The sequence below is a fragment of the Cyrtonyx montezumae genome, unplaced genomic scaffold (genome assembly GCF_038088225.1).
Source record: "Cyrtonyx montezumae isolate F1298 unplaced genomic scaffold, pur_monq_1.0 scaffold_5, whole genome shotgun sequence".
NCBI lineage: Eukaryota > Metazoa > Chordata > Aves > Galliformes > Odontophoridae > Cyrtonyx > Cyrtonyx montezumae.
Window position 1 is genome coordinate 4,525,938 of NW_027072056.1, and position 24,952 is coordinate 4,550,889.

Sequence of the window (24,952 nt, forward strand, 5' to 3'; positions counted from 1 at the left end):
TACTTCATGTCAGCTTGTTTGGGATGCTGTGATCCTTGGATGGCAGGTGCTATCACAAAGCAAATGCCATTTCAGAGATGAGGAAGAAAGTCAATGGACGGCTGAATAAAAATCAATCCAACAGCGAAGCAAAGGTCAGAGGCAGTCCTCCCACCTGGGAGAGAAATCTGGTAATTTAACAAAGAAATGATACACTTGCACCAGTTGAGTGAGCTTCCTACCTGCACTTTGGAGATGACTACAGGCATATAGAAGAACTGAGAGGTTTAAAGTAGAGGCAAAGTTCAGATCTTCTGCCTGGGAGACCCGGGACACCAGGGATGAAGTGAAACAGAACCTGCCTGTGCTGCTTTACAGCAACAAAACACCGACCAGACTCAAGAATAGGAAGGGAATCAGAAACTGACTTCTCTGATGCACAGCCCAGAAAGCCCAGCAGCACAGAGCAGCAGAAGAGAGAGCACAGAAACACAGAGCAGCCAGCCCTGGGCCGAAGAGGCCTCACCAGGTGCACTGGGTGCTCAGGGCTTTGTGCTGTCACCTCCTGGGCAAGCTGTCCTGTGCCCGACTCCCCCAACAGCAAAAAAGGTTTCTTGTTTTCTGACAATCTTTCATCCCAGTTTTGGCTGTTGAGGCTGATCTGAATGTGCTTTTTCATTTAAATAATCACCACACTGTGTGCTCACCTTACACGGTGCCTTCAGAGCTGTGCTGCAGCACTATCTGTTCTGCCTGCACTGAAGAGAAATAAATAAAACCTTCCACCAATAATTACCCAGAGCCACCTCCCAAAGCCTGTTTGGACACTTGTGGTTAAACATCATGGTTAGCCAAGACCTGGGGATTGAGGAGATCCTGCAGAACAAAGCAGGCACTATTTCCTTCCTATTCTTCAAAAGGAAACTTTTACTTTACTCTGCTTTGGCCACTGAGCTGGAGCTCTTTTGTTTACCTTTTCGGTGTCCCTGCTCTCTTTCCCTTGGCAATCACAATACAAAGTGAACACGTGGCAAATTCTCCCCCAACCCCCAGAGAGATATGGCCAGCAGCTCTCATATCACGGTGAGAAAGGGCAAGGGACTCGCAAGGCCTGAGCTCACCCTTTTTTTCTGCATTACCTGCCACGGACAATGCCAAGCCCCTCAGCTTCAACGTGCTGCACTCTCCCACACACTCCTACAGGTATCTGTGGCTGCTGCTCTGCAGGCTGGAACACGAGGACCTGCTTACAGGGGCTTACAAAGACAACAGCCACTTCTTTTCACTTCACGGGGAAGGAGACAAAACGAATGGAACAAAAAGATTAGACAGAAAAACAGCAAAGTTCACACCTTATTTAATCCCACTCAGCTCCTTTGGATTCTCAACAGCACGCAGAAAAAGCTAAGCAAGATTCACGGCCCCTTGAAGGATTTTAAAGATTCCTCAGTTACCAATGTTTATTGGATCACGAAGACTTAAGGGAATGCTGAAGCTCCATTTTTATAAACTTTCTATGTGCTCTGGTATGCTCTGTTCCCCACATCACATAACTCCACAAGACACTCCTACTTCGTGGATGTTTCTTTACTTCTGTCCTCGGGTTACAATAAATAGTCTGAAAACGCACCCTGTAAAAGCTAGCATCATTGTGACGAGCAAAAACCTCAAAGAGCTAATAAAAATCAAACAAAGTTGCAGAGAAGCCAGATATTTGTTTGCAGGAGGAGGAATAACTCAAAATTACTGAAAAAGAAATCTCCAGTTTGGCAGCAATCGCTATGAAAAGAAAATAAATACCTGACTCCAAGCAGCACTTCTGAAAGCCACCATAGGACCCCAGCTATTTAAGCACAACTTCTCTTTGTCCTATTCATAGCACACGCAACAGGGGCTCAACATATCCACAGACAAGCACTAATTCCTAATCTCTACTAGGCCAAGCAAAAGGCTCTTGGTGTGTTAGAGAGAATTACATCATGGTGATCTAAACTGACAGTGAAAAAACCAGACAGTCTTCTCTTCCAAATCTGCAGGGCCACTCTAAGCCTGCTATGAAAGACGAGAGAGAGGCAGCTCCGAGTAAAGCCTGTCCCACCAATTGTTGCAAATATTATTTTACACTTCATACGTCTTCTGATAACCCACACAATTCATCTTTGGCCCTGGGCTGGAATAGAAGGATGCGTGCGCTGCTTTAGGTACAACCTTTTTTGCTCTAATGCTTGATGCTGTCAGGCCCTCCACCCACACCATTGCATCTCCCGGATGAGCAAAGCAGTGCATGTCTGCAAGTAAAACAGGGGGTTTAAAACATCCCCAATGTCCAAGAACTTCCCAGCTTCTCTAACTGCTTGTTTGCTCCTGTTCTTACTCATGGCTGTGCCACAAACAGAGCTATCAATTCAATATTTTCATTTCATGAAGCTATTTGTAAGAGCAGGTGTGGAACTTGATGAAGTTTCCACAGTGCTTAACGAGCTCTCCCCATAAGCAGCAGTCACGTTTTTACAATCTAGCTGTTTTCCACAGATCTCAAGGGTCCCCATCAGACCAGGCACCAGGTCCCAGCAGGCTGCAGGAAGGACTGAGGGATTAATCCTGACAACACATACAACATGCCAACCACAACACACCCCATCCCTCTGCTCTCCGATTTGTTCTCCTCTGCTCTCCTTGCAACTGCTCCGACACAGCTTCTCATTCCCCTTATCATCTGAATGGAGATAAGAGCACATTTGCTTACTGCTGTGCGCCCAGAACAGCTGGGGCTTGGCTGGCACTGAGAAGGAGGGCAGGGGAGGACAGCCAGCCAGCCCACGCTGCCCCCAGCACCTGCTGGGGACACACAGCCAGCCCACTGCCCACCAGAGCTGCAGCTGGGTCCCTTCAGTACCCCTGTCCTCTGAGTGGGGCTTTTCACTGTTCCTTCCAGAGGGGCATCTTCCTTGCATCAGCTCTGTCCCTTATTCTCTTCCTTTTGCCTTTTGCTCCAACCTGTGTACCCATCCTACGTACCTGCTGCTGTCCCATGGCCTGGCCTAGGCTGTGTTTGTCACCCACCTTCAGCAAACATCCTGTCCTGCCCTATTACAGAACCAGAAAAGCAGGGAAAGACAGAATTCCAGCCCCAGCAACAGGGAAGAAAAGCAGCACATGGTGACATAAAGCAGAGCAGATTGAGGTGTTACACTGAGGCCTGAAAGAGGCCTTTAGGGATTTCAGACAAATCACCACAAAATGTTTGAAAAAGCAGCTGGTACGAGTGAGGGACAGAGCAGTGATGCCCCTGCTACGGACCAATGCCCTAAATGAAGCCTGACATCTGAATGATGCAAGGTTTTCATCTGGTCCCTAATGAAGAATATGCCAGAGCTTGGCTGTACAGAAACTAGACACACATGCTTCGTATTTATGAGATAAGAATAGCAGTGGGCTTCCCTTATAACCCAGGTCCTGATAGGTAACCTTATCACCTGGTCTGTGCGTGGCTCAGACAACTCTTCGTGGGCTCTGACACTTATTTCCAAAGCATTTCTATCAGCTATTTCCTGTGCAGACAAAACAGCACGCTGTGTGCACCAAATACAGGCACAGATGCATTGTTACCAGTCACCCAGATGTACGACGGGGTACATATGTAAGACACCCGAGGAGCTCAGTGTGCTTATTTACCACCTCTGCACTCCCCTCGTGAACTTCAGTTCCACCCCACAAACGTTTTCCACACGGTTCTTTTCCATTGGTGCAAAATCTTCAGAAAAGGCAGCAAAACCATTAGGAGGAAACGGCTCCAGACACCGTGCTGCTGAGGGGAAGGGATCTGGTACCACTTCCATTTTGCGTCAACAAATAAATCCCTTTTACTTCCAATTAAATTAAGCAGCGTCGTCGAAGGGAGGGTGCACAAATATTACTGCGCTATTCGATCCGCTCCAAGGCAAAACTTTTCCTGTGAATCATCATTTCTTGGTATCTTACAGCCAATGAACCAATCCCTTCCCTCCTTCCACTGCCATTTTTCCACTGAAGTTAAACTCGTTACCATTTCCTCCAACCGTTCTTCTTTTGTGGTTTATCTTTTCTCTCGGGTTTCTCCCAGTTTCTCCTGCCAGCTGCTGCACCAGCACTCTCTCGTGCCTCTGGCTGGACGTGGCTCCTGGCCACAGCCCCTACCACTCACAGGGCCACAGCCAGACCCCAGCAGCCAGGGACCAGAAGTCTGATGACACATTCTTCTTCCCTCTGCCTCCCTTCATCTGAATACCACCACCACTTCACATGACTGAAAGTAGCAAGAAGAAATCCAGCTGGTTTCCTAATACACAAAGGCATACCTAAGTGCACAGCTCCCGACTCCCGTGCAAAGCTACTTGCCTTACCCCTTCCAAAACACAAAGACTAAACCAGATGTTTTTAGAGTCAGCTGAAGTCGAGAAATCAGGCACAAATGGATCAGAGTTATTTGCATGTTGACATATCCATTAAAGATATAAATACAGCTACCTAATACATTATTGGCAAAATACTTGTAAGAATCAGTGATCTCAAATCAGTCATGAGTGATAACTGATGCCCACCAGCAGGTTAAAAGGATGTGTATAATACAATAGCTGCTTCTGGGGGATTGCTGGGACAATACCAGTCTGCATAGACTGAAGCACCAAAGATCACCTGAACTAAAGGAAAAAAACCCTTCATCTTCAACACACCTAAGTTTCCTACGAGACAAAATAAACCCAGAACACTTAGCACTACTTTTCCATGTTATAATTAAAATCTTAAACACATAAATCTTCCAGCAAGCTGGAGTCTTCTATACACACAAAATTCTCTAAATAAAGAAGTTTTTTTTGCCCCGCTTTGGCCAGAACTTCTCCTCCTTATTTATTTGATACATCTCTTTTCAACCTGACTCCCTTTATAATGTGAGATTCTCTTCCACTGAAGTCACACCATGGGAGCTTGGAGGCAATGTCAGCTCACAGAAAGACCAGGGGGAGGCAGTGGGGAAAGGTCGTTAAAGTTATGAAGCATGCAGGATTCTTCCTTTTAAGATGGTAGTGGAGCTCATGAGATTTTAACAGCGGAGTTTTAGGAGGTAAACAGTCCTTTTAAAGCTAAAAAGATAGCTAAATAAAGCCACAAGCCGAATTCCCTCAAGCCTAAGACCAACCTAGGATAAGCCTGTAACTCAGAATTACTCTTCTCAAACTAAGGATTTCTCAAAGAAAAAGGGCTCTTGAAGCAAAACTCAAGCCTGGAACATTACAGTATGCCTTAACTACCAGCCTAGCACAAATCTCAAGGTCAGGAAAATTGCTCCAGATGCCTTCCTAGCTCCTCTGCAATCCCACCCAATAGGCCCTGCCAGCCAGGACCCTGCTTTCCACCTGGACTGCCCACAATTAACATCACAGAAGGACAGGCTTTGCTGGAATAGCTTATAGACCAAAACCCCAGAAAAACCCACAAGCAAAACAAGAAACCACCAACTAACACCACCACACAGCACAGAACAACCTAAAGCTCTCTTCCTTCAAGGTGAGGGCAATTAAAAAGAGGACCTAACAGCTGCAGTTGGGTTTCTCTTTCCTATCTCCTCTTTATCTGTTTCAGTATCTTCGTACCATTAACACCTCCTTCGTTCTTGCATATGCCCATTGCAAAAGTTTTACAGGCACTTGGCTTCTCGGTAACTCGCTCTTGGACAAGTCAGACTTGTTACATCCCGGGCAAACATGCCTTTCTCAGCCCACTTTAAAACCCACTGCAATTTCTCCAGTGGTGCATGTCTTTACAACAATGAAACAGCATTTCCATAAGGGCAGTGCTCCAGAGAGCAGCCTGTTCTTGTGCAGGACCCATAGGGCACCCAAAGGCTTTTCTTCTGATGATGTCGTGCCAGATTACCTCATTTGCCTGCTCCTGCTGTGAGACTGATCGGTAACTTCTCTTTCTGATTGCATCTGGACCAGTTTGACATCCTTCTGGGTTCCAAAGAGTTCATTTTGGGAAAGGCAGCATCAGCTAGAATACTGTAACAGGCACAGCATCACAATTTACCTTATAAAAGCCTTGTTTGACAGAACTCCCACTCCAACAACAGCCATGAAAACAATGGTTATAGCTCTCTCCTGTCAGACCACACCATAAAACAGGCCAGCTACTTGTCTAATAACTGCCCTCATCCCACCAAAAATAAGTTACTCTTGTTATGATTACCCTACATAAACTCACTCAAATTCCAAGTCAAGAGGAACTCTCTTTTCCCTCACCTCTTCCTCCAACAACCAGAGAAGACCAGGGAAAAAAAAAAAGGGAATATAACCTTTAACATATTACAAGTAACATCACTTTGCACCACTTCAGGTAGAACTGGAGCAGGGGAAGATGGCAAAGAGAAATTGGCTTAATTTGCAACAGAGACAGGAGGACCTGCCCCCCAGCAGGAGCAAAATGCTGCAACAATTTATGCAAAACAAACATGGAGAAATCCTTCTTAACCACTTCTTAGAAAACAATCAGCAAAGTGCCTTCTGAAAATGACCTAGGATTACCGAATCTTTCTGCAGCAGGAAAGCTCAGACTGGATGGGGCAATGCCCCTCCCAGCTCTACCTTTACAGGCTTGCAGATGTTGTTATCTCTGCCTAGCAAGAGCTTTTCCTGTAATTTGGCTTCGAAAAAAATCATACTACTGTGGGTTGTAATGAAAGGAAAAGGCTTTTTTGTACCTCGAGTAAGCAAGTGGCCCTGCCCATAATATGAGCCACATTGCATGAGAATCCAGCACAAACAGGAAGACTGCTGCTTCTAACAACTTAAATCTAAGCAAAGGACTGGAGATACAAGACCTTGGCATCTGGACTGTCACTGTGTCCTTTAGTGCTTTTCTTCTAATGTAGATGTCCAAGGGAAAGATTGAGTAGGCATGGCAGTGATGGCCTGACAGCTGGACTTGATCTTAGTGGTCTTTTCCAACCTTAATGATTCTATTCTAAACATATTCTTGGATTAGAGGAAGAAGCATTCAGTTCACCTACAGAGCTATGCCTGGACCACTAGTTTTCACCCTGGATTGGAAAAAAAAACCCCAACAATTATGCAATTAGACTACCTGAGAAATTGTGTTGCTGTTTTTTTTAAACTGACTCAAATTTTGCAGCACTTGGATAGCAAAAGCTTGGAAAATGGAGACTCAAATACATTTGGCTATGGCTTCACTCACCTTACTGAAAAGAAAATGTACACTAAAGCAATACAGAACATAACAGCATGCAGATTTTTATCTCTTGTTACACAACAGCACAGCAAAAAAAAAAAAACAAAATGATTCCCTTAGAAGTCCATGTGACCATCTCTAATTTTCACTTCCCAGCCGTAGAGCTGCATACAGGTGCTAAACCAGAGCTGTAAGATCAGAGGATTGCTCATCTCACCAGCTCTGAGCAATGTGTTGCTATTATCAACGCTCCCAGCACAACGCACTCCCTGCTCTTGCTGCTGGGGGAGGCCGTGTGGGATGAGCTGTCAGCATGAGGTGAAATCTTAGTGCCAGCCAAGCCGGGTCCAAGGACCATGAACTCAACGCACTCAGCCCTCCCTGCTCCATATCAGCCTGCCGTAAAACCTTCCTAAGGAATAACAGAGCAGCTCAGGCGTATCCTCCAGACGCCAGGGCTTGGCTCTCTGTGGGGCACAAACCCGAGGCCTGCGGTGCAGCCTCACGCTTGGATCACACCCCGGTGCAAGAGCAGATCTCTAGGACACCTAAAGGCCCAGCAAGGCGAGGCGGCGGAAGGCAGAGAGCCCCACATGACGCCGGGGAGGCGACCACACCCGTGTGCCGCACGCTGGAGGCCTCCGGGGAGCAGCCGGGCCCCGAGGACGGCCGCAAGGCGGAGGGAAGCGGCCATGACTCATGCTTTTGCCCGGCCACCGGAGCGCGGCGGAGGCGGCCGCTGTCAAGGAGGGGGCGGCCCCTCGGCGCAGCCCCGTCTCGATGGTTCGCGGGGGGCGGCCAGCAGCACGTGACGCACCCCCCGCCAATGGGAGAGGCCGAGACCATAGAGAAGAGCCGGGCGCCGGCTAGACAGTCCCCCCTCAGCGCCCGTCTCTCTGCTGCCGCCATCTTGTCGGAGGCGCAGAGACCTCCCGGTCGCGGAGCCGGGCCCCGCCGCCGCTCCTCGCGCACCCGCGCCACCCCCCCACTCCCACTACCCTCCCGCTCGGCCAGGTGCCACCGGGCGCCGGCGATGGCTTTACCTCTAGTAGGCCCGCAGCGAAGCCTATGCTGGATACGAGGCCGAAAGGCCGGCCGCCATCTTGGTGAAGAAGAGGGACTCGCGTGACCTACCCGCACACCGCCAGTCCCTCCCCCACGTACCCTTGCCCGGTGGGTTGCTAGGGGAACGGGGCGGGCGCATGCGCACTGGCCTCAAGCGCCGCACCACCCGTGGGGTTGGGCCAATGCGTGAGGGGGCGTGGCCTGCGCGACGGGGCGTGGTCTGCGTGAGGGCGGGAGGCGGCGCCCCTCCCTCTCTTCCCTCCTCCCTCAGGGTGTGCGAGCGCGGGAGCGGTGGTTGTGCGGTTGGCGGGGTCTGCAGGTGAGGCACTGAGGGGCCCTAGGTCTTCCCCCTCTCAGCAGGGGCCGGCGGGCTGCCTTCTCCTCTCGGCTCCGACCCTTGCGTGAAGACGGGGCCAAGGGCGGCCCTAGTCGCGGGTTTTTGAGTTGCTGGAGGATGAGGGGGCCGTGCAGCCGGGGTTGAGGGGTGGGGGATGGTTAAGCAGGGCTGGGTGACATCAGTCGGCAGGAAACGCACTGGGAGGGAGCGTTTCTTATCAGAGCGGTCGCACGCGATGGGAACAATCCCTCGAGGAGCATCTTCAGCAGCCGAGTGCTTCGCCGCTCGCAGATCCGCTCATCGGTGGGAAGGAGCCCGGCCTTCCTGCACCGGGCAGGACGCTGCTCTTAACAAACTGGTGATCATTTCTGACAGCTGTGGTATTTGTTTCTCAGAGCCGCTGCACGACGGCTTTTAGGCTCGTTAAAACGCAGCTCTTAGCTCTCAGTCATCACCTTTAAGCACTGAGGTAGGTGATCGATTGATTGATTAGTTTTTGTGGTACTACGAGGAAGAGGTGATCACTTTGAAGAGCATTTCGGCAGGAGAAAGGCAGCGACTTTGTGGCTGTAATCAGCAAAGGTTCCCTGCTGTGGAAGGGTGAGAAGAACGAGAGCAACTATGTCTGGAATATGGAAAGAGCCCGGTGGCGGAAATTTCACGCTGGCAAAATGAAAGTCAGCTAGATAAGGACAGCCCTGATCTGTGGATGTGCTGAGGAGGAGCAGATTCCTTTTTGGTTAAAGAGGAGGAACTGGAAGGGGGACTTGGAGTGAGCATCAGCTCATGCTGACTGTTTTACATTGCTAAAGAAAACTATGCCATTTCTTGAAATCACCCAAGTCAGCCTGATAGAAGCCCTCCTGTGTTCACACGTCTTTGTCTGCTGAGAGACTTTCTCCCACGGAGGTGTCAGGTTTTTCTTTTCCTGTCTCGGAATGAGACAGCTGTGTGCAACAATCTTGGCAGCATCAGTTAAAATGGATGATCTGCGAGCGTCCTGACCAAAGAGGAGAAAATGTTTCCTTTTGAAGCCTCAGCTCTTTACAGAGCACTGAAACATGAAAGGAAGCGTTGAGGGGGAGGAGGTTTAAAAAGAAAAGGCTGCATGGGTTGGTTTATTGAGCTTTGAAAAAAAACCATTTCCTCTAACTAGATGCCTTTTAGCGTGTTTGGGTTTGGTTAGCTTCTGGAACGGATGTGAACTTCTCTTTTTCAGGCTGCAGTATGATTTGTCGTATATCCAGTGCCTCCAGCATTCTGTGTTCGTGTTGCTTGAGTTCATTGTATGTCGTTGTTAATAGGAACGAGATCCCTGCTCACTGCTAAGCATTCTGCTCCTCATAATGCTGGGAATTCAGCTTCCTGGTCCTCAGTGAAAAGCAGCTGGCACTGCATGTTCGTTCAGGGGCGCTCCTGTTCTGAGACAGTGCTCTGAAGTGGATTTTGATTTGTTGGTATTTATTATTTTTCTTTTCCTCGCACAGTTTTTAATAATTTGGGTAACACTTCTTTGTGTTGTTTTCAGCTTTGCTCCTGATCTTCCCTAAAAATGTCCAAGGTAAGAATAACATTTCTGCCCTAAAATGTGACATTCTAAAATGGGTGTTTTGTTTAAAAAGTGTTATCTTCGTGCACAGAATGTTATGTTGTATTTGGTGGGCCCTGTATGCTAGATTTGCAGTTCACAGGTACAAGAGAATTTACATTTAGAAGCTGATAGCGAATTACTGGGTTATGTAACATAGATATTAAAATAGTTTCATACATGTAGGATAAACCTCTGTGGTTAACTGATGCTCCCAGCTGCATGCAGGCTCTTTGTTATGTTTTCATTTAAGCTCTCATTCAGCTCCTGTATTTTGAGCAAGAATACTTGAGAATAAGGGTGTTCTTGTGCACATCCTCCTTCGTTTACTTCGTGAGCTGATCTATTCAGCAAAAGCTGAGTAAAGATGTGGTAACTTGAACCTCAGTACATCAATATGTTTTGTTTAACTTTCTCTCAGTCTCTTGCATTTGGTGTAATAGGTAAAAACATCAACTTAGTGGAGTGAAATGAATCAAAGCCACTTGTGTAATGTATTTGAAGAGGGAAACTAATAGGTCTGAAGATTATCTGCAGTATTTGTAGTAGAGGGCATTTGAAGCACTGCTGTGTTATTGGCTTTATTTTCCCTCTTAAAAGAGATCTCTGATGAAGTCTTCCAGCGGGTGACCGTCATTTCACAACTACTGTTTTTGACTGGATGTGTTAAAAGCCAGATGAGTGATGGTCACTTTCCTTGTTTAAGTACATAATTTTCATGCATGACTGTAGCAGAAATGCTCAGTCACAGCCTGAAGCAGTGATGGAGCACCTGGTGGGCAGGCAGGGCCAACCCAGGGGAACTCAGGTGCATGCAGTGTACCTGAGTGACCAGAAGGGTGGAGCCAGGATCCACCCCTTCCCAGCCCTCATTTAAGGGAGTGTGAGGTTGCTGCTGAAGAATAGCAAATGTATTGCATGCTTCATTGAGGCAACGTTTGGGCTTTTATTTATTTATTTATTTTACTTTAGGTGGTCTTGGCTGGATAGAAAGAAAGAAAAGTAAACTTTAAATTCTAGGTTTTCTATCCTTCATTGTGAAACTCTTGAATAATGGGAAAACTTGCACAGAAAACCTCTCTGTATGCCGTGCACCTTCAACTTGTGGATTCAAGTCTTAAACGATGGGGGAGGAATCCCCCATCAATGGGGATAACTTTATTTTTTGGTTCCTGAGATCAGTAAGAGGCAGAGCTCTGGGAAGCCAAATGATGTACAAATGATGTCCCACTTTCTATGCTTTCTCCTGATTTTAGTTTATCATATTCAAAATGTCTAGTGAAGATACATACCCAAACGAGTACGTCTTGCATGGTTGCTTATTGTTGTCTTGTTTTATTTAGCAACAACCTGCTCAGTTTACCAATCCAGAAACCCCTGGCTATGTTGGATTTGCAAACCTTCCCAATCAGGTTCATCGAAAGTCTGTGAAAAAGGGGTTTGAATTTACTCTCATGGTGGTTGGTAAGAAAACGTTTTATAGTGCTCTTCACAATGAGTTCTCACTTACATAGAACTTGGAATTAAAGTGAATGCTGCTTCTGTGATTGTAAGGCTTTAACTCACGTCAAAAAGCTTTGTACTGTAGCATTTAACTTTTTCTTGTAGTTTTATTAGTTCTGTCATTTTTGGTGTCACAAACAATGTATGTTAATCATTTTGTGGCAGAGGAGAAAAAAATCTGTTTTATACTCCAATGATCATTACTTCCTTCTGTCTTACAGGGTTCCTGCCCTTCTGCTCAGAGTTGAGCTTAAAATTGTTTTTATGCATGAATACAAGCTCTGTTTGCTTGCTTGTTTCCATTAATAGTGTTAAACTACCTACTATGCTTTTGTAGATCAAAAGAATCTGCGTGGGCAAGATCTTCCAAGGTAGAGATGGGACAGTACAAGATAGTGAGAGTTTGAGTTGATTGTTTTGGATCCCAGTAGTTAGCATTTATCCTTTAACCTTTCATTAGGTTTGCCAAATGGCAGCCCTTGTGTTGCTTTTGTCCCATTTACTTCTTCAGCAGCGCAGTGCTGGTCTGCACTGCCCTTATTTTTGGCTCCTGAGAGCTTGATGGTGGTTAGTTCCCCTTACCTGGGGTAAGGGGGAGAAGGAAGAGAAAGCAGGGACATGGGGAAATGAAGTTACACTGCATGCTAAGTACCTTTTAATTGTTATGGGTTGTTTAATTTTCACTTCATTGCATTTGCTTATGATAATATGATAATGGATGCCTTACAAAACCTAAGGGTAGAGCCAACCTTTAGATGTTCCAAGTCATGGGCATCTGCTGAAATGTTTTGATCCTAGACCTGAGAAACAGGGATGTGCTTAATATTAAGATCTCTTCAAGATGAATTGCAAATAGTGCTATCTAAAAATAGTTTTGGTAGAAAGCTGTGTGAAATTATCCAGACCAAATGGTTATTTCTGCAGTGTGCTGAAATAGGAAGTAGTGGTGGAATGGAGTCTCAGTGTAACAGAGATGCACTTAGCCCTGTGTGCCTCATCAAACTGCAGTGTTGCTGCCTGCCCCTGTTCAAGGGGTAAATGAGAACTACAGCAGGAGAACTTATAAAGAAGTTACTTGACTGTAACTTTGGAGTGATGCTGTAAGTCACACTAGCAGAGGGAGGCAGCTGATGGAGGTTAAGATAAACTGTGCTTTAAATTGTTGATTACTTCAATAGTTTGGAATGCTAAATTTTTTTCTTGAAATATGCTTGGGATTTAAGTATGTTCCACGTGGCCTAATTCACAATGTCTGTATTGAGCTGTAGCTCTTCATTAACTTGCTGTGTCTCTTGCCTTCTGATCAGGATATTTTTTTAAGCTGTCAGTACTCAGAATCATGTTAGTGCTTTCTTCTGACATTTTGTTTGTCGTGGTTTCTGAAAGTGAGCTACTTGTCTCTTCTTCTAAAGAAATCCTGACTGCTTGCATTTATTAATGATTTTATACTTGTTATTCTAATTAAGCTAAGGCTTAAGCTAAATGGTTATTTAACTTCAGAGTTACTCACCTCTGACTGCTGTGGCCAATAGTCAGAGAAGGTGCTGTCTGTCCTTGGCAGAGACAAGGAGACTGATTTGTTTTAGATGTGCTGTTTACCCAAACTGAAAGCAGGCAGTGTGTTACTAGTTAAAGTCATCACTGAACTGATGCCATCTGAGTGTTAAATTCCTCTGTCTGCGTGTCTCTTTCACTGATGAAAAGGCTGCACTGTTAAATCTGATTTTGAGAGATGTGTTCTGTGATGCATCCGAACACAGCAGCTCCTGGGCAGAGCTTTACTTAAAAATAATTCCATACCTTTGGTTCAGATATTTTTGTCAGACTGCTGTTATCATTTTCACTCCATTTAAAACAATATCTTAAGATTAAACTATCTTAATAAATCTTTAATCTTAAAATATCTTTAAATAATAATTTGTCCAATTAATTCAAGTTGCTCATCTTTTTTATTTATTTCTTTTTATGCTGTGATCAGCTTTAGCTGATCAGTTGGCTTTTCAGCTTTTCCAATGGCTCTGTCAGTAGCTGTAGGAGAGAAGCCTTTCTGTGGTACACTTTGGTAATCCCCACTTTCACCAGTGAGAAATTACTTTGTGCATGCTCAGCAGGCAGATCACATTTCTCTCAGATTTTTTTTGCTCTATTATGATAAAGAGCAGCTGTAAGTAAAGCACCATTTAGAATGCCTGGCAGTGCAAGAGTTCATCAGTGCCTTTTACCTATTTTTAATTGATATGGGCTGGAGAGGGCCTAGCTTCTCCGAGTGTCTGAACTTCTATATTCTGGAATGGCTGCAGAAAAGCTTCTTTTAAAACCATGAAACATGAAAAAGGAGATAATGTCTAATTTTAAATTGGTGGGGACTCCCCTTGACTAGCAGGTCTAATTAGAAATCATCAGTGAAACCTCTGAGAAAGTGTATTATAAAGCTGAGATGCACAAGAACACCAAGTAACAATTGATGCAAGTTCTTTTTCTGTACAAAATCATAAGCTGTAGGTCTTTAAATGATGACTAAAAGCTGTATAGATGTGTAGTCAGATGTTGCTTTCTGGTTACAGTTGAGATTAATTATGCAGATATTAAGTTTATCTGTACCTTGAATCCCAGGTGAATCCGGATTGGGGAAATCTACGTTAATAAACAGCCTCTTCTTGACAGATCTCTACCCAGAACGGATAATCCCAGGAGCTGCTGGTAAACACTCTCCTCTTTTATCTGTTCTGACAATTTGAAGTGAATTCTTTTCTCTTTGGATTTTATTAATGGCTAAGTTGTTATTTCTAGCTGCATTCATTCTAATATATTTCCTTGTGCTTCAGTCCTTGGCTGTGCTGCAGGGCCATATTGGCCCCGGCTGGTTAATCTCCTTTTACTTAAAGTGTGCCATCACATCACATTAAGATCAATAATCAACTAAAACAATCAGAACCTTTTTTCAGTATTAGATCTATTGCAGTTTTAAACATGCACATTTTTAATGTTTCCTTGGGCTTGCAATTTGATTCCTTTGCTCATTTAGTGAATGTGCACTTTCTTTTCAGCCCTCTGTCCCTTTTTGAACCTGCTAAAGAAGGCATGCAGTGATCCATCCCAAGAGAATATTGTAAGAAAATAGAGGAAGATGTTTTTTCCTCTTTGTTCCTTGTTGAACAACTTGCTTTAGTAACTGACAACTACTTATTACTTTCAACCTTAAGGAAAAAATGTCTGTTATGTATAATCTAGTGTTGCTTTTTTGATTACTGAGTGCTTCTATTTGCCTCAGTCACACGGTTTTCCCTCTATTTTTTCATAAGACTTGAGGAAAGGAGATCTAATCTGCCATTGAATCTTCTGATCTTATCTCAGAATGACCTAGCCTTATAGATTCTACTCTGAAACACCAAGTTTGTTGTCTTTTAGAGAAGATTGAGCGCACTGTGCAGATTGAAGCCTCAACAGTTGAAATAGAGGAGAGGGGTGTGAAACTACGTCTGACAGTTGTAGATACACCCGGATATGGGGATGCTATCAATTGCAGAGACTGGTATGTACACAGAATGTATCTACGTATGAAGGCTGACATCCACTTTGTGTTTGCATGAGAGGCTGGTGGTGAAAATAACTAAGCAGCTCACCCTTTTTTTTTTTGATGGGTTAAGTATTGAAAGTGAGGTGTGGTTTTTGGAGAGATAGCAGGTTTTAATAGATGGTACACTTGACTTATTTTTTTTATATTCAGAAAGCAATGGAACCACTGGGATGTGATGATTTAAAGAAAACTCTGAGGAAGTATTTCATCTACTGTTTGGTGCAGATAAAAATCCACCTTTAAATCTTGTCTGAACTCGTGAGGATTCTCAGATTCTGTGCTTTAAGTGCATTTTAATCACCCTAGGGTTCTGACATTTCTAAAATTTGTGTTTTAATAAGTACTGAGAAATAATTGTGAGATGAATGACGTTCAGCCATAACCTCTGCTGCCCACCTTCTGTCAGGAACTTGTTTGTCCATCACAGCCTTTCTCACTACAGCATCCTGCTGCCCTTTCTGCTTCCCCTTGCCCCAGTTCTCCCATAAGAAAAGCTTTATTATGTTGTTTTCCACCTTAAATGAGGATCAGACTGTCTTATGCAAGATAAATGTTTTATTTATTCTTCCATTCAGTAATAAACTGGTATTCCTGCCTGCTTAGCCTGTGGTATTCATGCATGCATGCAATAGGAGGAGCATAGCTTAGTTCTCTGAAACTAAACACACATATGTGCACCTCAGAGCAATAATGATGAAATATTCCTGCATTTTTGCATCTCTGCAGCTGCTGGCTGACTGCTCTCGTATCAGCATCAATAATTTGATGTTTTAAATCAATTTGGAACAAGAAACTCCTATCTTCAGCATGTGTACTTAATGCTTAGTCACAAGGGAAACACTAACCCAAGAACAATTTGCTTAGAAGTTATGAAGTGTATTATTATGTGTAATGTATGCATATTTTATCTTAATATATATGCACAATACATATATATTATGTATTATGCATAGTAGTAACAATTATTTTCCAGTTCAATTGGAATGCTCAGATGTGCACTTAATTTAGTGGTGCTGTAGGGCTGCATCTTGCTTTTGTCCATCAAAAAAGGATGATTCATCAGCAAGCTGTCTTGGCATTTTAATGTTGCCTTTGAAAGGTCCCTACGATTACTGACCATTTGTGAAGGAGCACCATTTCTTAAGTGTCATTTGCTTCACAGTTTTAAGACCATCATCTCGTACATCGATGAGCAGTTTGAGCGGTACCTGCACGATGAGAGCGGTTTGAACAGAAGGCATATCATAGATAACCGTGTTCACTGCTGCTTCTATTTCATTTCACCCTTTGGTCACGGGTAAGGATTTCTGTTTTATGATTTCTGTTTTATGTTTTTGAAATTATTCTACTTCAGTGAATTGGTTTTGTGCCTGCTGATTTAAATCTTCAGAATCAAATTGCCGTTACTTAGGAGTGGAACTGCTGAGATTAACGCGTGTGTTCCTTCTTTCTCCTTACACAGAGGATTAGAGTAGTTTAATTGGAAGGAGCTGACAAAGACCACCGTGTCCAACTGCTGGACCATTTTAGGGTTCAGTTCAGTGAGGTCAGCAGACCTGATGAATTCAGAAGCAAACTTCTGGATTCAGTTCCTGCATCCCGATCACTGTTAACATTTTTGAACAGAACAGGCCCTAGAGCTTAGCCCTGGGGAATGCTGCTAGTGTCTGGCTGCCAGCCAGGTACAATCCCATTCACTGTGACCCTTTGAGCTTGGCCATTCAGCCAGCTCATTGCCTATCTTATCATAGGAGCACAAATTACTGAGGCAGGACCTTCCCTTCATGAACCAGTGTTGACTCTGCCCCATAATAGCTTTGTTCTTAATTGCCTTTCAATAGAGGGTAATCTTCTCCATAACTTTTCCAGGTATGGAAGTTAGACTAATAGGTCTGTAGTTTTCTTGGTCTCTTCTTGTGCCCTTCTTGTAGATGGGTGTAACATCAACCAGTTTCCAGTCAGCACAGACCTTCTCAGATTCCCAAGACCTTTGGTAATTGTTGAGTGGAGTCCAGATACAGTGTCCACTAACCCCCTCAGTACTCTGGGGTGAGTCCTGACAGACTTATAGATCTAGACATGTTCAGCTGATACAACTTGTTCCTTGATATTTCAGTTGTGCTTCTCCAACTCAGTGGACCAGACAGCCCAGAACATATCACTAACAGTAAAAACTGACCATCATCATCAAGCATCAATGTAGTGCTTACCTTCAACCTTCATTGATGTTGATCACTTGTTAAAAGTAAACTAAACTTTTTCCCATGTTTTATTCTTAGTCTCAAGCCTTTGGATGTTGAGTTTATGAAGGCAATACACAACAAAGTCAATATTGTGCCAGTAATTGCAAAAGCTGATACACTTTCTCTGAAGGAACGAGAGAGACTAAAGAAAAGGGTATGTATTTTTCTAGCTTGCAGAAAAATGTTGTATTTTGTCTCTAGTGGTGTGATCCCTGACATGAGGGGCCTCTTTCAACCTTATTTTGTCCTTGCCAAGAAATATATAATCTCATGTGCAATGTGTAACTTTATTAAATATATAGTTTTTATCTTTTAAGTTCCTAACTTTGTATTTAACTGAGAACTTGACTGTGAGTGTTGCCTGTGGAATGGTAGATCAGCTGCACTTAGAACTGCATTGAGTCAACGTGGAAACTTTGGAAAATACTTGAATACATTTGGTAGTGGTAATGCTCCCTCACCTGTTGGATCAGCTTTGAAGCAGAGACAAAGTGTCTGTAATTTGCAGGATCTTAACTTAGTTCTCAAGTAAAACTAGAATGTAGTAGTATTCCCTAAGCAAGGAAGGTTGTGCTTCAGTTTTGGCAGTTGCAGCTAATGTGAATCAGGATAAATTGGAAGGGCCAATTATTTGCATTGTTTCTATAGCTTTGTTTAAAATTAAATTTCATGGCTAGTGGTGTGTGTAATTCTAGCTATGATAAAATGACATTAACAAAATGTTGTAAGGCTAAATTGCAGGTCCTATTTCTATACAATAATCAGTGCTGTGGGGTAGATATTCTCTTAGAGGTACTAATTTTCATAAATGAAGCTGATTTAATTGCAAATATGATTTTTTAAATAGTGGAAATTTATAAATGTTAAGATAAAGCATTAGGGAGGAAAGGTACTGCTGTTCCACTGAAACTGTGGGAAGGAGCTGTTGAGTATCATGAAGAAATATGTTCTTTATAAACAAATAGTTGACAAGTAATTTGAGTTAAAGATAGGCCCAGGTTCTTGAGAGATTGAGTGTAACTTACCAGTTTACCTTAAATTTTAAAAGTGCTTACTTTATTTTATCTCAATTTCTTATATAAAAAAATCTCAGATTCTGGATGAAATTGAAGAGCATGGGATCAAGATTTACCACCTGCCTGATGCTGAGTCTGATGAGGATGAAGATTTTAAAGAGCAGACCAGACTGCTGAAGGTATGAATATACTGTAACTTTTCAGACTGCTCAGGTGGCATTTAAACAAAACACATAAATGACCTTTGAGACCTTGAGTGGATCACTGTAGCTGTGTGCTCAGGCTTCTGTGTCGGGAGGATGGTGATAATGATTTTTCCTATATTTTTTTTTTACAGTTTCAAATTAAAAGCATTACAAATTTACTACCATAATATGCAGTGCTGAGGAAAACAAGAGTTGTTCTTGTATTGTTTTGTGCTGGTTCACTGTTAGTAATTTCTGAATTCTGGACTTTCAGGCCAGCATTCCGTTTTGTGTCGTGGGATCCAATCAACTCATTGAAGCCAAAGGTAAAAAAGTTAGAGGTCGACTGTACCCATGGGGTGTTGTTGAAGTGGAGAATCCAGAACATAATGACTTTCTCAAGCTGAGGACTATGTTAATGTAAGTTTTAAAAGTTCCAATTAAATAATAGTTAAATATATATATATAAAATAAAAGATTAGTCAGAAAGATACTCAGACATTGGTAGGGGGGGTACAGGGAGGAGATTATGGAATCCTTAAAAACATGTGGAATTTGTCTGGAGAAGGCCATGAGTAAGCTTGATCTGGATGGCCTAGGTAGGGATTGGACCCGATACTGTCCACAGATCCTTTTCAGTATGTATTACTTAGTGATTGTGTGAATAATCTTGTGTCTAAGTCATCTGTTGAACACATGCCCAAGAATGTAAAGCAGGTTGCTTTGCACCTTGTGCTTGTTGAACAATATATGTACACAGATACCTTAGAAATAAAGATATCTGCAAAGTATTAGACTTTAAAAGTTTGCTGGCAGGCTTTGTTATTCTTCTGTCCCTGCACAGCACTACGTTGTCACATGTCTTGCTTGGGAGGATGCTTTATGTATGGGCTGTCTCAGAATCTGGAGTGGTGTCTGTTTGTCTTTTATAGCACCAATTTAACTTAAATGAGCTCTGAAATCGTCATGTTAAATGAATCCATATGCTGAATGCACAGACCCAATATAGTGCTGTATGTGAGAGCTGCTTAACCAAGCTGATGTAACGCAGATTGGTTTTATCTTTTTTCTTCTTCCAGCACCCATATGCAAGATCTTCAGGAGGTGACCCAGGATCTTCACTATGAGAACTTCCGATCTGAGAGACTCAAACGTGGTGGCAGGTTGTCATCTTATTGCTACAAGCCATGTCTTCCTCCTCAAAGTTCATTTTTTGTTTTTCTCTCTCTCTCCCCCCACTGCTTTGTTGCTAGGATCTGCTAGATCTCGGGCAGCTCTCTAGGGGCAGTTAACAAGAAGTTTGATCAGTTTACACTGACTGTGAGGAAAGTACTGTGCAAATTTAATGAGTCAGTTGGGACTTATAAAAGAAGTACAGTTAAATCTCTGCTTTAAGGTTTGAATGCAGTTTGATTGGTGTATTCAAGGTAAATACGTGGGGGAAATGTGGATGATAAATACCTTCTAAAAATGTGCAAGTTAAATGTTGATAAATATAAATCAAATTTTAGACCTGCATATCTGGACTTTATGAAATTATCTTTAAGAAAGTCAAGTCTTCCTGTAGAGTTTTATTTAACATGATATAAATAAATCTCTTTGAAGTGCAGTCATAGGATAATGTCTTTTAGCCTTATTTTGAGCTGTGGTAAAAATAGGCAGGTAGAATGCTCAGTTTCTAAGTAAAATAGCAGTCTCTGAAGTTGAGTTCGAGTTCTTGCTGAAGACTGGGTGTTCCCTGACTCATGTTTTTATGTTGCTTCTCTTATTTCAACCACTAGAGGGTTTCATAATTGCATGTGTCAGCAGGTTTGATACATTTTGCAAAGGTTTTCCCTTCTGCTGTTGGAATGAGTTTTGTCTCTTGTCTGGGCAGTTTTCAGAAATAGCAGTTTTTGTTTGATTTGCACTTTTGGTAACACTTGATGATTAGAGGTCTGTTAGCAGATATTCCATGCTGCAACTTATTGAATGGAAGTCCGTGTAAGTACAATCCTGTACAGGATGAAAGATTGCTCTGTCATGAGAGAGGTGAGATAACTGTGTCAAAAGAAGCTTCTGGCTGCGGGTAATAAGGTTTCCAAATTTCTAAGCATTTTATATGTTACATCCACGTTAATGACTTGCCAGTGTTATCTTGAACTTGTATTTTGATTTTAGGTATGTTTTTCTATCTTAGGAAAGTAGAAGATGAAGAAGTAAATAAAGACCAGATTCTGCTTGAAAAAGAAGCTGAAGTAAGATGAAAAATCTGTGTTGTGTGGGTGGGGGGGATTTTATCTTTGTATTGCATTTTGGAATGTGATTTATAGATCTTGTAGTATGTTACATTGGAATTGCCAATATAGAATTATGCAGGGTACAGTAAAAAGTAGAAGAGGTATGGGGATCTCAGAATTCTGATTTATTGAACAAGTGCAATGTAGTAAAATGTCAGATTCCACTGTTCTGGCCATTGGTGGATGTAATGCATGTTGTGTGGGAAGGGAGAGCTGTCCTCATATGAGAAATGGTTCTAAAGTTAGCAACTGCAAAAGTCAGCTCAGCCCTGCAGAGAAGGGGAAGAAATGACTTCAGTTTAGGGATGCTTAAAAATCCTGTCCCAAGTTCCAGTAAGAATGCTTATTTCAGTCAGTGAATTTCCATCCTCATAATGGTTGGAACATGAGCAGTAGAAAAACATTCCATAACCTGAGATTGCAACTCATCAGATCAAGCCAATGCAGGTGTGTATTCCATCTTTGATATCAATGATTAATAGTGTGGTGGCAGCAAAATCATATTCTGAGATGAGATAAGGCTAAAGGAGTCTCTACTGTATTTCCAGCTTCGTCGCATGCAGGAGATGATTGCAAGAATGCAGGCACAGATGCAGATGCAAATGCAAGGTGGAGAGGGGGAAAGCAGCGCTGCTCAAGGACACAGTGTATAAAGTTTTGGTAAGATGTTTAAGTTGCCATTTGAAGAGGGCTTTTTGTTACTTAGTGTGGGTGGTATTAAGAAGTTTTGGGAAAGTATGGACAAGATGGGTTTGTGTAGGTTTTGGTGTTTGTGTAGGGTCCTGAAGCTAAACTGCGCAGTTGTGAACATACGTGTTTATAAAATCACACGTGTATGTATGAAGCATTTTCTTCAGAAATACTGTGCAAGTCAAGAGCCATGGGAGCAGTCCCTCAGGTTGTTTGAATGGGTGGCTCTTAAACCCATGGTGATCTCATTGTTTCATTGTGAATAGGAAAATGTCTAGGTTTTTTTCTTTTAAGTGGATGAAGACAGCAAATCTTAAAATATATATTTTCTGGGCTTGTTTGCAGATTTTATACCCTGGCTTAAAGGAGTCATTCTGGAGTTGGATTATGGTGGTGTTATGCCAGAAGGAATGCTCAGCGTGTGACTTGGAGGATATTTTGGAGTTTAACATGGAAATGCATTGTGGTAACTCTTGTGAGGCACATCTCACAACACATAGTCAGTATTCTATATATTATACACCCTTGACTTTGTTTTTGTTTAGTAATTTTTATGTTAAGCTTATTTTCAGTTTCCCACTGTAATAGGGATACAGAATAGACATTGAAACTCTTCTTGCCTGACATGGTGTTAGATAACTTTCTTGAATATTAACTCTGTTTTTCATTTTGTTATGTTTAGGATTAAGCAGCTGTTAGTGGTATCCTGTTCAGTAGTGTTTAATGGTCGCTAATTAGGGAGCCCTGCAAGGTTAGCTTTATATTTTTGCAGTGTTTACAGGTGTGTGTCTGTGAGACCTTAGCCCTTCCTGTCTCTTAGTGCAGGTTTCCTTGCTCTCTGCAAGTATGTAACTACAATTCAGGCATGCCTTGTATCCTAATGAGAGAACTAAAAGGCAGTACATCTTTAAGGGCACACTCCATTTTATGTGACAGGCGTTGTGTCCTTCAGATTTAACCTGAAGGATGTATGTTCTTTTACTGTTTGCCTAAAATCTTTTCCTCTGTACTGCAGATAATTTTTTAGGAATTTCTTGTGAGCCAGCACAAAGCAGTCCTGCTGTTTTCTGGCATTACTGTAGCCACATAAGCTTAAATAATGCTGATACATTGAGTGAGATAAACCCCAAAGAGTAGTTTTCTATGCATGAGTGTTTTCTGTATCCAAACACGTAAGAAATTCTATAATTCCTAGAGAGTATTTTCATACTATATTTAGGGTATGCAGACTGTTAACTGTAGTATAAAACATATAATAGCACATTTCTTTAAAGTGATCTGAGCCTGACAGGATCAGTGCAAACTGTATTTTATGGTTCTGCTCCAAGATGGAGTAAACAGTATTGCTTCTGAGGTGGCTCCAATATGCTACACCTTTTTTAATCTTTGTTTTTAAAGGCCAAGGTCACTTAACACTGCCAGGAAAGGGAACTGTTTCTGAGCTTGGCTGAATATCATGGCAGGTATTGTTGGCAGTCCATAGTAACAGCTGTATGTGGCTCTGTAGGTGGTGGCTGATAAGGATAAGGAGCTGTGTGCTGTGCTTGGCTTTTCAAGTACCTCTGATAAAGCTGGCAATCAGATTTACGATGTGAATAGTTATCTGAACAGCTAACAAAGAGATAAAACTCCAACTTTTTTCCCTTCTAAGCTCAGGTGTAGCAATGATTTTTATAATTTTTAAAAGTTTCTTTGAAGTTTCTTTGAAAGTACTAAGATTTCTACAGCTGATGTATAATTTCAGTGGTACTTAAATGGCTAGATTAAATATCAACCTGTTAAGCAGCTGGAATTTCTACCTGCCTGGAGCTACTGCTTATGAATTGTTTTATATTAGAATCTTTCTAAAAATGTGAAGTAAAATCTTCCATCATTGCCTTTTCAGGGAGCTTCAATTTTCTCTGCAAAAAAGCAATTATTCTCGAGGTTTTCCATGACTCATATGATCTTTCCTTATCACCACTAAAGTGGAAGTGAGAACCTTTTATATATTTAGATGCACGGGAGCAAAAAGTCCCATTTTGTCAGAAAAGTTTGTACGAGACTTGGTTGGGAAAGCACGCGCTAAGTTCTTGTCGTGCCTTTTCTAAACAGTGTATGGAAATAAGGTGGCACTATTACCAGAAACAAACAATCCACAGCACCTTATTTCTGAATCTTTTGATACAATTTTGTGAATCGGTTGTCAGGCTGAAGGGGACTCTGAGCAATGTGATCTAGCTGTAGATGTCCCTATTCTTTGCAGGGCAGGCAGTCTTAGATGGTCTTCAGAGGTCCCTTCCAACTTTAATGATTCTATGACTCCAGATGTTACGTAAGAACATATTATACACTTATATCACTGCATAGTCTGTGAACTCCCATGCTGTTTTTCAGTTGCCACAAATGTGCTTTGTTCTGATTCTGCAGCATTTGCCTACTTTTAAGCTGTTGGTTTAGTATCTCTGTTAAATGTTCTGAACAAAGTGTGCTTCAGGCACTGTCCACTTTGCTAATGAGAGCAAACTGGGACATCTGTTTTCACGTAGAAGCTTGGTAGGGGAAGGTGATCTGCAACAGCAATATCAACCAGTACTTCAACTGTGAAGCCTCAAGCATATGCAAACCAGACCCTGGTTATACATGTAGCTCTGTGTGTACGTGTTGTTTTGTTTTTTTTTCCTGCATTTTCTATCATGGGAACAAAAGCAGATTGTCTGCACTTTTAGTACTGTTTGGTCACTACCTGTGGAATGACTTTAGGTTATGTCTTAATCTTTGAAATAATGTGTTATCTATTGAAATATTTCATCAGGGTAAAGCATTGTGGATGATTCTTAGGCAATAAATGTTTTCATGTGTAGTTTTTTAATAGGAAAAATCAAGTTTATGGCACTTGCCATTTTAACTGAAAAGACAGCTAATTACTTCCTGAGTCTCTGGGGGTGATTGCTTGTAGTGTGCCTGATGTCTCTGAAGGTCTTTTTCTCCTTTGTGTTTCTTGTGATGGCAGTCAGGGGTTTTGTAGTGAGCCCACCTTTCTCAGGTTGAAGTTTGTTTAAAAAAATAAAACAAAACAGCTACTGGTAGAAGAAAATCCTGGAGACAAAAGGTTGATGGCTGTTGACGTGCTGAACTGGCCACAATTTGTTTTCTAGTACTGCATTGTTGGAGTTTCTATTTTAGGACTAAAAGTACTGTTGAATTTGCAAAGCTTTATATTTGGTAGCAAAAATGACTTGCTCTTGGTACAAAAGTCTTATTGTTATATTCTGTTTTATGTACTG

General features: G+C 42.5%; 2 protein-coding genes across 2 annotated transcripts in view; one reads left to right on the top strand and one right to left on the bottom strand.

Annotated features, from left to right (window-relative positions):
- Positions 1–8,362, bottom strand: part of HDLBP (high density lipoprotein binding protein) — a 32,272-nt gene extending 23,910 nt beyond the window's left edge. Inside the window, exon 1 of the mRNA XM_065748157.1 lies at positions 8,247–8,362. The gene's annotated coding sequence lies outside the window, so the exon portion shown is untranslated. The remainder of the gene's footprint in view (positions 1–8,246) is intronic.
- A 172-nt stretch (positions 8,363–8,534) lies between these two features.
- Positions 8,535–21,715, top strand: SEPTIN2 (septin 2). Its single transcript, XM_065748531.1, has 12 exons — positions 8,535–8,587; positions 10,134–10,166; positions 11,537–11,657; positions 14,310–14,396; positions 15,105–15,228; positions 16,436–16,570; positions 17,553–17,670; positions 18,610–18,711; positions 18,992–19,137; positions 19,797–19,880; positions 20,897–20,954; positions 21,545–21,715. The coding sequence occupies exons 2-12, from the start codon at positions 10,158–10,160 to the stop codon at positions 21,647–21,649; spliced, it is 1,089 nt and encodes a 362-aa protein (XP_065604603.1). The 5' UTR covers positions 8,535–8,587; positions 10,134–10,157; the 3' UTR covers positions 21,650–21,715.
- The last annotated feature ends 3,237 nt before the right edge of the window (positions 21,716–24,952 follow it).

Coding starts and splice junctions, on each gene's coding strand:
- SEPTIN2 (XM_065748531.1), top strand. Junction 15,229..16,435: donor GCTATCAATTGCAGAGACTG/GTATGTACACAG, acceptor TTTGCTTCACAG/TTTTAAGACCATCATCTCGT. Junction 18,712..18,991: donor AGCAGACCAGACTGCTGAAG/GTATGAATATAC, acceptor CTGGACTTTCAG/GCCAGCATTCCGTTTTGTGT.